At 36.7% G+C, this 13,910-nt stretch overlaps 1 protein-coding gene across 19 annotated transcripts in view; it reads left to right on the top strand.

Moving 5' to 3' along the window:
* PBRM1 (polybromo 1) overlaps positions 1–13,910 on the top strand; it is a 101,897-nt gene that overhangs the window by 71,504 nt on the left and 16,483 nt on the right. For all 19 annotated transcript variants that reach the window (XM_040247153.1, XM_040247149.1, XM_040247146.1 and 16 more), the window contains 3 exons: positions 4,370–4,515; positions 7,041–7,198; positions 13,242–13,425. In XM_040247153.1, coding sequence (XP_040103087.1) covers positions 4,370–4,515; positions 7,041–7,198; positions 13,242–13,425 — 488 coding nt within the window. The remainder of the gene's footprint in view (positions 1–4,369; positions 4,516–7,040; positions 7,199–13,241; positions 13,426–13,910) is intronic.

Here is a 13,910-nt window from a genome sequence, read left to right as displayed (position 1 = left end):
AGTTCTTTGAGAGCAGCATAACCAAGTAGAAGGAAGTTCATTCTTGGAATGCAAGGATTAGTCAAAATTAGGAAAATTTAGTAATACACTTCTTTAGATTAGTAGATCAAAAGAGAAAGTATTTGATAAGGTATAATATTCATCTGGATTGACGTCTATAAATACATAGTCCCTCACAATGGTTTTTAAAAATTGTATATCAAGCCTAAAGTGAAAGAAATTCCTTTGAAAGCTGTATACACGACATAGGTGCTTGCTTTATCATTATCTATATTTTTCTGAAAAGAACCAATATAACTAGACAAACAAAGGTAGTGAAATATTGACAACGAAGAGGCAAAATTATTTTTTTGCCGAGAATGGGGGAGAAATTAACTGTGAAAAGTTTTTGAATACAGAGAGGTGCAACAAGTAGAAATTTCAAAATCCACATATAAGTTAATAGCTTTCTTGTATAAGCACAACAGTGATTCATAAGATTTTGAAAGTAAAATGAAACTGTTGAATAGATTTTAACAAATGTTTTAAAAAATCTTGAAATAAACTATCCAATTCACATGAACCAAAAAAAAAAAAAAAAAAAAAAACACTAAGAAATTATCTTAAAAGGAGTACTATGGAACCTGTAGGAGGAAGAAAAACAGTCTACTGAAAGGTATTGAAAATTTACTTGAGTAAGTTGTTTTGAAACTTGACAGTACTATCATTCTTAAAGAAAAAAAGCATGACGGTCACGAGAAAAAGAAGAAAAACTGGAAGAGTGGTTGAGAGTGGTTTACCCTGTCAAATAATATTGCATTTTACAAAAATACATTTTAAAAATATTGAGTTAGTTCAGAATTAATGAAGGGAATAGGCTTTTCACAATTAAATCCAGACTATAAAGATACTCAATCATTCATTTTAGTTTTATATATTTTAACTTTTATTTTGAAATTATTTTAGACTTAACAAATGTGCAGAGTGCTTAGCAAAGATAGTACAAAAACATTCCTTATATTCTTCATTCAGCTTCTGCTAATGTTAACACCTTGTAAAGCATAGTACAAGGATCAAAACCAGAAAGTTAGCATTAATACTGTTTACTAATCTAGAGACCTTATTCATTTTTCCCCTTTTGTCCCACAGTCACCTTTTTTTCTTCTAATTTTATTGAGATATACTTGACATATAGCATTGTATAAGTTTTAAGTTGTACCACATAATGATTTGACTTAAATACATCATGATAATGATTACCACAGTAAGTGTGGTAATCAACATCTGTCAACTCATATAGTGAAGTCGCTCAGTTGTGTCCGACTCTTTGCAACCCCATGGACTATAGCCTTCCAGGCTCCTCTGTCCATGGGATTTTCCAGGCAATATACTGGAGTGGATTGCCATTTCCTTCTCCAGGGGATCTTCCCAACCCAGGGATTGAACCCGGGGCTCTCGCACTGTAGACAGACACTTTACCATCTGAGCCACCAGGGAAGTCCATATAGGTATCAGTCATATAGGTACAACATTAAAGAAATAGGAAAAAAAGTTTTTTTCCCCTTGTGATAAGAACTGTTAGGATCTACTCTCTTAACATCTTTCATATAATGTACAGCAGTATTAATTATATCCATCATGTTGTACATTACATCCCTGGTACTTATTTATAACTAGAAGTTTGAACTTTTTGAGCGCCATAATCCAATCCTCCTTCCCCCTCATATCCTGCCTCGTAACCACAAATCTGATCTCTTTTTGTGAGTTTGTGGATTTGAAATATAATTAACCTGCAATACTATGTTAGTTCCTGGTATACAGCATAATGATTCAGTATTTCTATATATATTTCAAAATGATCACCATGATAAATCTAGTCATCATTTAAACATATTCAAAACATTAAAGATAAAACATTTGAACATAGTCAAAACATTAAAGATATTACATAATTATTCCCTGTGTTGTACATTTCATACCTGTGACTCATTTATTTTATAACTGAAGGTTTGTATAAACACAGTATTTTAACTCAGCAAGAGAGGATGGAATCAAATGATATTGGAAAAACTGATAGCTATTTGAAAAAAGAAGAAAAAAAAACTACTTGAACTCCTTTCATTTCATATTCCAAAAAAAGTAAGGTATAAACATTAAAAAAGAAGCATAAGTTGCTAGCCTAAGTACATTTATGTTATTTACATATAATCTTTTATTCACTTATAAGCTTGGAATGGATCCTTTATATATATGATATAAACCCCAGTATCCACAAAAGAGAAAAAAGAGATCATTTTCTAGATTTACAACTGACAGTATCAGTTAGTTTAATGAAACCGTCTTAGGACTGCTGTTGCTAAAGTACAAGAACTCTTTGAAGTCTAGGAAAAAAATTATACTAGAAAAATGGGCAAAGGATCAAATAGATCATTTATAGATCAAAAAAACATAAATGTTTTAATCCAATAGTTTTTAAAATGCCCAGCAAATTGACAGTTCTGAAGACTAGTAATACACACAGCCTGGTGTGAGTGTGGGACAACACATCCCATCAGTGGCTCTGACCCTGCTGTTTGATAACAGGGAATGTATTCCAACATGGTACTCAACCCTAGGCCACACCCAAATGCCCGTGAATAGGAATTTGTCACACATCCATTCATATAATGCAAATACGTAGTCAGCAGAAGGAATTAACAAATTGTAGAATGGAATATGGTTCCATCATTACTCAGAAAAACCAAAAATGTGTGCTTTATGTTTTATGTCTGTGTAAACAACATGAAAAACTATAAATTGGTTAAACTAAACTGGGTGGTTATCTCTGGGGTTGGATCACAGAAAACTTGATTTTTAAATTTTGCATACTCTGATGTTTGAATTATTTCCAACAGATGCACTTTTTATATAGGGGGAAAGCAGCATTTTTAAATTCTTAGTGTAAAAAACAAGAAAAAAATTGTTTAGTTTCTTAGAAAAAATATCCATTTTAATGTCATTAAAATGTTAGAAAAGGAGCTTGGGAAAGAACATGATATTTTGTACATTTTATCAGTATGTCTGGGAATCATAGAGATACTAATTTTAAAAGAGGAAATACCAGTGGAAATCAGTGTGGGAATTAAATTTGTTTTTGTTGTTGGAGTTCATTAGTACCCCGTGTCCTGTGTATGAATCACTTTTTTTAGTCTCATATCTTCATTTTAATATTGCATGGCTAAAATATATTATACCAAGAATTTTTAGAAGGATAACTAGAACAGAGCCCATTCCTGAAATGAGTCTGTATTCCTATCCTCAGGCTTGCTTTTCCACAGCTTCCGCTCCTTCTGGCACCGCTCCACCTAGCGTATGTGTGGGACTTCTCTCGCTCTTAAGAATTTTCCAAGAAGTCCATCTCAGTGTCACATTTGAAATCATAAAGATCAAAGCATTAAATTATCTGGGCATTCCAGAAGAGTTTGTTTTTTTTTCCTTAAGTTTTAAGTTTTTGATATTCTCAGGAAAATGCAGTAGAAAATTTGTGGGTTTTGCAGTTTCCGCAGTTTTTATATGTTTTAGAGCTTTTGTATTTAAAACACCTAGTGCTATGCTCATTATCTGCTAGTTTCTCAGTAAATTATATTTCTTAGTTTCATTAATCAGAAGTTTTTTTCCTTCTCTTTTTTTTTTTTGTTAAGACTATAAGAACAATAGTGAACATTAAGTGGTTTTATGAGCCAGGCGTTATTCTGTGTACTTAACATGGATTGTGTCATATAAGCTTCCTAACAACCCCATCTGATTTGCATACTGTCTTCGTTTTACAGATGATGAACCCAAGGCATAAGAGGTCAAGTAGTTTACCCAGTGTCACAGCAGTCAGTAGGTGACAGACCCTATAAATTATTAAAAAGCAGAGCATGTGTGTTTCTGTCACAGAGGCTATACTGTTCTTTCCATGTTAGACTAAATGAAGATGGTAAAATTTTTAAATCAGTTGTTAATATACAGAAATTAAGAGCTTAGTAAATATGGTGAAGAGGAAGTTTGTATAGTATTTGCTCCTTTATAACAGTTGAATGAGGCTGTTTCTGGGTTTTTTTTTGTTTGTTTTTTGTTTTTCTATTTTTTTTTGGCAAAAGTCTCCGAGAAGAGGAAAAGGAGAGAGTAGTAAAAGGATCTTTGAGTAACATTTTATGAAAATTAACTAGAAATTTAAAATAGATACAGTATTTGATAAGATTTAGTTTAATTTCAGTAACCTAAACTTTTGGTTTCCTGTTTATTAGTTTCTGCTTATGGTTATTTGTTAAGTTAAAATGAAGGAAAGTCTCCTTTGCCTTCATACTTTCTTTTCCAACTCCTTGATTGTCAGCTCCCTGTCTTTAACCAGTTTCCTTTATCACAGGAGAAAGAAGATGTCCCTGTGGAAATGTCGAATGGTGAACCAGGTTGCCACTACTTTGAGCAGCTCCGGTATAATGACATGTGGCTGAAGGTTGGCGACTGTGTCTTCATCAAGTCCCATGGGCTAGTGCGTCCTCGTGTCGGCAGGTGAGCATTTTGAGTTCAGAGAGGACACGGTTTGGTTTGAGAGATTTGGTGCCAGTAGGAATTCATTACTGTTTAGGATGAAGACCAAAGTCCCTCCCGTGGGAACATTACCTACTTCCTTTCACACCACACTCTCCCATCTTATGCCTCTAGCCACACTTCCTCTCATGAATCCTGTTGTGTGTGTGTTTTTCTTTCTTTTTCTTTTTCTCCTCTTGCGATTTACTGAATTCTTCAACCCAGAAATCTCCCTGCCAACTTCATATGGTGAACTCTTTTTAGCTTAAATTTGAAATGGCACTTCCTTAAGGAAGCCTTTCCTATCTCCTCTAGACTGGATTAGGTCCCCCTATTATGCATTCTCAGAGCTCTGTGTATTTCCTCTTCCTCAGAACACATATCAGTTTTATTATCAGGCTTCCATATGAGACTACAAATGCCCTGAGAGTTAGAGGCCTTCTCTTTTTGAGCAAAAAAGTGATACATACCTTTATATCCCCTGCTGCAAGCATAGTGCATGAGGCTCAGATATTTGATAAACAAGTAAATGGGTGAAAGTATGATTGGATGGCATAGAATAGCAGTAAAGGATTTTAGGGAACAGGGCTGGGCAGTAGAGGATAGTAATTAAGGAAAGTAATTGATTCCAAGAGATCTTGATGTAAGTCCCAGCCCTGTCGGTTTAATGTTCTTAGGCAAATTATTTACCTCTCTGGGCCTCAGTTTCCTCATTGTATTTATTCGTCAGTTAGTAATTGTTTATTATATATGTACTATTTGCTAGGTTCTATAGATACATTAGAGAATAAAAGAGACAACTATCCTTAGTTTCCTGGATCTTTTTTCTAGTAGGAAGACAAACTGTTAACGTGAGTAAGTAAAGTGTATGGTACGTTAAATTATGATGTATGCTATGGAAAGAAATAGAGCTGGATATGGGAAATCAGGAGTGCTGTGGTCAAAGTAGGGTGTTCAAAACTTTACATAGGCTGATGTGTAAAGCCTCACTAAGAGTTCACAGTTGAGCCAACACAAGGAACCAAGGAAATGAGTAATGTGAATATCTAGGGGGAAAGCTTTCCAGTGACAGAGAACACCCAGTGCAAAGACTGGAGAGAGAAGAATGCCTGGGCTGTTCAGGTCAGAGCCTGTAACAAAGGCAGTGGGCAATACTGGAGGTGGGCAGGAAGCACATGAGCCAGGGGGTATAGTGCAAACTGCGTGAGGCTCAGAAGCTACTGCAGGGACTTGGACCTTTACTGAATTGAATGAAATACCATGGATTATTTTAAGTGCAAAAATGGCGTTTTTTTCCCCCTCCGCACTCCATGGCATGCATGATACTAGTTCCTTGAGCCGAGGTCAGACCTGTGTCCCTTGCAGTGGGAGTGCAGCATTTTAAGTACTGAACCGCGAGTGAAGTCCGCACAAGTGACGTCTGACTTAGGTCTTAGCAGAAAGGCTCTGTCTACTGATTATTAAGAATAGACTGTAAAGAGTCAAAGGTAGAAAGGCAAAATCTGCTGGGAGAGTGTTGCAGTAATCCAGGCAAGAATGATGGTGTCTCAGGCCAGTAGTCAGATCCAGTTCTACAAGTCAGATCCAGTTCTGAAAGGTTGAGTTAAGAGAATGTAGTCCCTGGTGGCTCAGTGGTGAAGAATCTGCATGCCAGTGCAGGAGATGTGGGTTTGATTGCTGGGTTGGGGTATCCTCTGGAGAAGGAAATGGCAACCCACTCCAGTATTCCTGCCTGGGAAATCCCATGGACAGAGGAGCCTGGTGGGCCACAGTCCATAAGGTGGCAAAGAATTGGACACGACTGAGCACCTAAACAGCAACAGTAGCAGCAAAGTGTCCAGGAGAGAGAGAGGAGTCAAGGCAACTCCTCCATTTTGATCCGAAGAACTGAAAGTGTGTATTAACTGAGATGAGGATGCTGCTCCATGTCTGGAACCTTGAGACTTTGGCAGCAGTAATAACATCAACCTTATGGTGTGGTTCTGAGAAATAGTACAGTATCCTGCACAGAGCAGTCAGATGTTTTTATTTTTTTCTAGGGAGATGGTCAGTGGCTTTCATTAGATTCTCATGAGGTAAAGGGGTATTAGATCTTGACCTACAAGAAGGTCATGAACCATGGCCTTAAAGGAATGTCCGCCACTGATGTGATCTGATCCCAAATATTGATGATCTGTGTGTTTGTTCAGGTCATAAGTCCAATTGATAGATGCTTTGTATCTCAGGAAGAAAACTTGGGAGTCAGCTTAAACTATTAAGTTGTATTCCTTGGTATTATGTTTAAAAAAATGTTCACTACTTTTTTTCCCCAAATATTTTTCATATGTTTAAAGGGGGGGGGGGAAGAAAAAGAAAATTGTCTTACTATCAAAATAGTCAGTGAAACTCCTCTAAATATAGCATACCATTAAGTTTTTGGTTAGCAGAATGTTTGTTAGATTAAGCCTTCAGGAATGAAATCCATCAGAATTCTAATTTAATGCAATTTCTCCATTTTTTCTCCCAAGAATTGAAAAGGTATGGGTCCGAGATGGAGCTGCATATTTTTACGGCCCCATCTTCATTCACCCAGAAGAGACGGAACATGAGCCAACAAAAATGTTCTACAAGAAAGAAGTGTTTTTGAGTAATCTGGAAGAAACCTGCCCCATGACATGTATTCTGGGTATGTATTCATACTTTTCATTTAATCACACTCATTCCACAGTTGAGTCATTCCACACTTTTTCTGTCCTGGGCACTGTTCCAGGTGCTAGGTATATAGCAATAAAAAAATCAAAATCTCAGCCTTCTCAGAGACCTGACTGTGTGGAGCAGAGGCTGGGGAGTCAGTTAGTAAATTAAAATTAAATATATAGAACATCAGGTAGTAATTAGGGCAATGAATGAGAATAAAGCAGAGTACGAGGATAGAGAGTAATGTTGCAGGGAGGTTTTGGTTTAGGTCATATTGTCAGCAAAAGCCTCTCTGGTAGGTGACATGAGAGTAGAGCCCTGAAAGAAGTGAGGAAGAAAACCATTCAAATAGCTGCTGAGATTTTACTATCCTTTTAGGCACTGCAAACATCAGCTGCAAAGACCTTGAGGTAGAGTATCTGGGTGTGTTTGAGTCACAGTAAGAAAGCTCCTTACTTCTGGTAAGGAGACAAAGGGAGCCTAAAGGGGAGACTGAAGTCTTCTTTGGTTAGAGTGACTGCAGCTGTGCAGGGGGTCTAGTAGGGAATGAGCCCTCTCAGGTGACTGAGCTCTCAGTCATGGTAGGTCATGTGCAGGGATTGAGCTTTAACAGATAAGAGGTCTTATGAGGAGTCTGAACAAAGAGGCATGTGAGCCAACATGTATATTAGAGGAATCTCTGTGGCTGCAGTATGGGGAATTGTTGTAAGAATAAGGTAGGAAGCAAGGAGAGCATAAAAGACATACTGTCCTGTTGGATTAACCCTAGTAGTGTTACTGTTCCAATTCCAGAAACATGAAGGTCTCTTGCTTTGGCTTCTGTTGAGTCATCCTGAGTGTGCAAAGTGCCATTCTGCTTCTGAGATATAGTTACATGATTCATATACTGTCACCATTTTCAGCTCTTGGGTTTCTTTTGGCCCCAAATTAACTCGATAACTTTTTACACTAGCTGCTACCTACATCTTTTTGAGTGGTTTTCCAAAAGGTTACTAGTTACAACTTTATATTGATTACCTATGGTTGTAAAGTTGAAGAAGCCACCATGCTTATGATCAAAAGGAAATTTGCAAATTACAAAATATTTTATTTATATATTTGGCTGCCCTGGGTCTTAGTTTTGGTGTGCAGGATCTGCTATCTTTGTTGCGGCATACAGGATGTTTAGTTGCAGCATGTGTTCACTGACCAAGGATTGAATCTGGGTCCCCTGCAGTGGAAGCACAGAGTCCTAACCACTGGCCCACCAGGGAAAGCCGTATTTTACACTTAGACTTTGTCTGGTTGCTTTAATGTTTATCTATATTGTTCTTTGGTGCTTTGAATTTTTTTCAGAATTGAATATGGTAATCATGTCTGAATGGCCAATAAGTCAGTACATTTTCTCTTCCACTCTAGGGAGAGACAACAAAGGCAGGTGAAGTTATTAAATCCTTCTTGAGTTTCTGCAGCAGAGAAGGTCTTCCTTTTAACTTGTGCTCTGGAGCTTTACTTCCAGTGAGGAGACGGAGGGAGCCTAAAGGGGAGACTGAGGTCATCTTTGGTTAGGACAACTATATCATTGATTGTTTTTTGGTTATTTTCCTAGTGATGACCCTGGGGATTGCATCTTAAATTTATGAAAATCTGATTTTCATATACACTATACAAAAAACTCTGTTCCTCTATAGCTCCATCCCTCTCCTTTGTGTTATTGTCAGAAATTACCTCTTTATACTTCGTGTGCCCCGTTATCATAGATTGATAATTATTGCTTTATGTCTTTAAAATCATATAGGTTGAAAAACCGAGAGTTTGCAAACCAAAAATATATTGCCTTTTATATTTACCTATGTAGTTACCTTTACTAATGTTTTTTATTTCTTTGTATGGCTACAAGTTATTATCTAATGCCTTTTCATTTCAGCCTACAGGACTCCCTTTAGCATTTCTTGTAGGACAGGTCTGCTCACAAGAATCTCTTCTCACCTTTTGTTTATCTGGAAATGTCTTAAGTCTTCCATTTTTGAAGGATATTTTTGATGTATAGAGAACTCTCCATTGGCAGTTTTTTCTTTCATGTCTTTGATCACATTTGGGGAATTTGGGGCCACTGTGTCTTCAGATATTTCTTCCTGTGCTTTTCTTTTTCTTCGCCATCCAGGACTCCTATTATGCCTGTGTGGGTCATGCTTAACGGTGTGCCTTGGATCTCTGAGATGCTCTTCATGTTTCTGTATTCTTTTTTTCTTTCTTTCTCAGACTTTTCATTTTAATTTTCCTGTCTTCAAGGTCATTGATTGTTCTGTGTGTTTGTTGAATCCTTCTAATAAATTTTTCATTTTAGTTATTGTACTTTTCAGCTTCAGACTTTCTGTTTCATGGTTACAACTTCTGTCCCTATTGATTCTCTATTTGGTGAGACATCATTCTGCTTTCTTTTAGTTCCTTGTCCATCATTTCCTTTAGCTCTTCTGGTGTATTTAGGACAGTTGATTTAAATTCTTTGTGTAGTAAGTTCAGTGTCTAAACTTCCTCAGGGACAGTTTCTGTTTATTTTTTTATCCTGTGAATGGTCCCTACTTATTTGTCTCATGCATGGCTCATAGTTTTTTATTGAAAACTGGATATTTTGAATATTACCAATATAATATAACTCTGGAAATCAGATTCTACCCCCCTCCTTAAGTTTTGTTGTCACTGCTTATTGTGAGTTGTTAACTGCTTGTTTAGTGACTTTTCTAAGCTACTTTAAAGACTGTATTCTTTGTTGTGTGTTGTCACTGAAGTCTCTGTTCTACTAGCTTAGTGGTCAGCTAGTGATTTAACAGAGAATTTCTTAAGTGCTTGGATCCAAAGAAAACACCCAGCCCAGATTCCCAGCCTTTGCACCCGCATAGTGCATCTTTGCTGGAGCACACATTCAGCACTCAGCCCGGAAAGTCCACAACTCTGCCTCTGTGTGTACTGCCTGCTTGCGCAGGCCTTGACAGTCAGCCGAAGGTGAGAGCCTGGGGCCTTCTCAGGTCTTTGCTGAACATGCACCTTGCCTGTAGCATGTGCGTGGCTTTCTAGATTTCCAGGAATGTGTGGAAGCTTCTCAAAACTCTTATTCCTCAAAACATCTCACTTCCCAGTTTTTTCTCCCAAGCTTTTCATCATGTCTACTGTTTGCCCCAACTGATACCCTTTGCCAGCCCTAGCTGGTGGCAACTATGTTTTCAACAAAAGTACCATAGCTACTTCCCTGCTATTTGGAAGTTAGGTAGCAGTTTGGAAAAAGTAAAATTGTATCCATCTCTCACGTCAGCTTCAAAATAAATTCCTGGATTAAATATAGGCTTAAATGAACATAGGAGTAGTAAAGATACCAAAGGAAAGTGATGGGGAAGAAATTTTTACAATCCTTAACATAAAACCCAGAAACCATGTAAAAAAGATGGATAAAGTCAACTATATAAAAGTTTAAAATGTTTGGCAGAAGCAAAGACAGGTGACAACTTTGGGAAAATACTTGCAGTGTACATCATAGAAAAAGTTCAAATTTCATTCATATATGAGGAACTATTAAATAATTAGAAAAAAAAGATCAACATCCAATAGGAAAACAGGCAAAGATTAATAGAGAGCAGAGACAAGTGGTTCTTAAAATATGCACAACCTAAGCCAGTAGAGAAATGTTAAGTTAAATTACCCAGATGCTACTTTCTTAAAAAAATTATCAAATTATCAAAGATTCATATGTTTACTAGTTGACAAGAATATAGGGAAGTGGCATTTGCCCATTTTGTGGTGGGTTTATGAATTACCATCACCTCTGTGAAAGGTAAATTTGATAATACCTATAAAAATTAAAGTATATGTACCCTTTGACCCAGCTTTTGTACTTCTAGATGTTTATTCCTCAGATGTACTCATTCATGTGCAAATTCATATATGTCTTAAAGTATGTCAACTTAGTCTTGCTTCAGTGGGAGAGCAAAAATTTGGAAAAGAAACTAAACATCCACCAATAGGGAACTAGTTGAATAAATATATTAATACCAGCAGTCATCCTTAAAATATATTATTTTGCACCAAAATTTAGGTGTAAAACAATATGAGTGATATGCTAACCATTGTAAGTCCCACAACTAAGACCCAGTGCAGCCAAATAAATTGTTGTTGTTCAGTGTTGGCTAACTGAACTCTTTGTGTCCAACTCTTTGTGACCCCGTGGGCTGCAGCACACCCACTGACAGTGTTGTACAACCATCAGTACTATCCATTTCTAGAACTTTTCATCATCCCAAATAGAAACTCTGTACCCATTAAGCAATAACTACTCATTTCTATCTCTTCCAGCCCTTGATAAGCACTATTTTACTATCAGTCTCTATGAATTTTGCCTATTCTAGGTACCTTACGTAAGTGGAATCATGCAAAATTTTTCCTTTCTGAGTCAGACTTATTTTACTTAGCATAAATAAAAAATTCTCAAAATTCATCCATAGTATAGCATGTATCCAAATTTTATTCCTTTTTGAGGCTGAATAGTTTTTTATTGTAGGTATATGTAACATTTTGTTTATTCATTCATCTGTTGATGGACATTTGGGTAATTTCTATATTTTGGCCAGTTGTAAGTAATGCTATTGTGAACATTGGTATATGTGTATCTGAGTCCCTGCTTTCAGTTCTTTTGTATATTTACCTAGAGGTAGAATTTCTGGATCAACTTTCAGTTCAGTTCAGTTGCTGAGTCGTATCTGACTCTTTGTGACCCCCATGGACCACAGCATGCCAGGCCTCCCTGTCCATCACCAACTCCCAGAGTTCACCCAAACCCATGTCCATTGAGTTGGTGATGCCATCCAACCATCTCATCCTCTGTCGTCCCATTCTCCTCCCACCTTCAATCTTTTCCAGCATCAGGGTCTTTTCAAATGAGTCAGCTCTTCGTATCAGGTGGCCAAAGTATTGGAGTTTCAGCTTCAACATCAGTCCTTCCAGTGAACACTCAGGACTGATCTCCTTTAGGATGGACTGGTTGGATCTCCTTGCAGTCCAAGGTTCTCTCAAGAATCTTCTCCAACACCACAGTTCAAAAGCATCAATTCTTCAGCACTCAGTTTTCTTTATAGTCCAACTCCCACATCCAGCTGCACCATTTCACATTAGCAGCAGTGACATATAGTGGTTCCAGCTTCTCCACATCCTTACCAACATTTGGTATTTTCCTGAAGTTTTATTTGGCTTTTTTCCCTTCATAATAGCCATTGTAATGAATGTGAAGTGGTATTTCAATCTTTATTTGTATTTTCAAAGTGATTAATGATGTGAGCATCTTTTCATGAGCTTATTGGATATTTGTATATCTTCTTTGGAGAAATGTCTATTCAGATCATTTACCTGTTTTTTCAGTTATTTATTTTGTTATTGCTGATTTGTCGGAGTTCTTTATATATTCTGGATATTAGACTCTCACAAGAGATATAATTTGCAAATATTTCCCACTGTTCTATGTGCTGTCTTTTCACTTTGTATCCTTTGAAGCACAGAAGTTTTTCATTTTGATGAAGTCTAATTTATCTTTATTTTCTTTAGTTGCTTGTGATTTTAATGTCACATTTATGAAACCATTGCCTAATAGAGGGTCACAAAGGTTTATACCGATGTTTTTCTGTAAGAGTTTTATAGTTGTGTCTCTTACATTAAGGTCTCCGGTCCATTTTGAATTAATTTGTGTATATGGCATATAGTAGGCTTCTAGCTCCATTCATTTGCATGTGGTAATCCAGTTGTTCCAGCACTGCCTGTTAAAGAGTCTATTCTTTCCCCAATTGAATTGTCTTGACACCCTTGTCAAAAATCAGTTACCTGTAAAAACTGTTACATGGATTTATTTCTAGACTTTTAATTCTAGTCTATTGATCTGCATATCCTTACATCTTTATACCCTTTAAATCTTCTGATTTTAATCATGTGAATATATTAATTTAAAGGTTTAAAATAATTGTTATCGATGACCACAGTAACTCCTTTAATTTCTGTCCAAAATTTTTCTCTTTCAGGAAAATGTGCTGTGTTGTCATTCAAGGACTTCCTCTCCTGCAGGCCAACTGAAATTCCAGAAAATGACATTCTGCTTTGTGAGAGCCGCTACAACGAGAGTGACAAGCAGATGAAGAAATTTAAGGGACTGAAGAGGTTTTCACTCTCTGCTAAAGTGGTAGATGATGAAATTTATTACTTCAGGTAAAGTTGAAAAAACTAAGAAAGAGCACTTCAGCTCCTTTGATATCAGTAAAACATATCAAAATTGCATAGTCCATGGTGGGTTTTTATTTTTTTTTATTAGATCTTAAACTAGAGCAATAGACATTTCAAACAGAAGATATTAATTAATTTAATTAAATATTTAAGGAAAATCCTCATAATCTGCTGAGATGTGGTGACTGCCGAAACAGTCCTCTTTGTGTAGACTTCAGTAATTGTAATATGGAGGCAGAAATCTTTGGTTCTGGCATGCATAATCTGTCTATTAGGATACTGTGTAGTTTTGTAAACTGCGAAAGTTCTTCTCAGTATTTATAGGCAACTAGATCTCAGCTTTCGATCCAGTGCTTTTGTTGGGTATTCAGCAGAATCCCTTAACAACACACATCTGAGAACTTCCCTGGTGGTCCAGTGCTTGAGAGTCCACCTTTCAATGCAAGGGATGCAGGTTCAATTCCTGGTCA

This window comes from Oryx dammah, unplaced genomic scaffold (genome assembly GCF_014754425.2).
Source record: "Oryx dammah isolate SB20612 unplaced genomic scaffold, SCBI_Odam_1.1 HiC_scaffold_9, whole genome shotgun sequence".
In the NCBI taxonomy this organism is placed as follows: Eukaryota; Metazoa; Chordata; class Mammalia; order Artiodactyla; family Bovidae; genus Oryx; species Oryx dammah.
The sequence above is the reverse complement of the archived record's forward strand: the minus strand, read 5'-3'. Positions and strand labels throughout refer to the sequence as shown.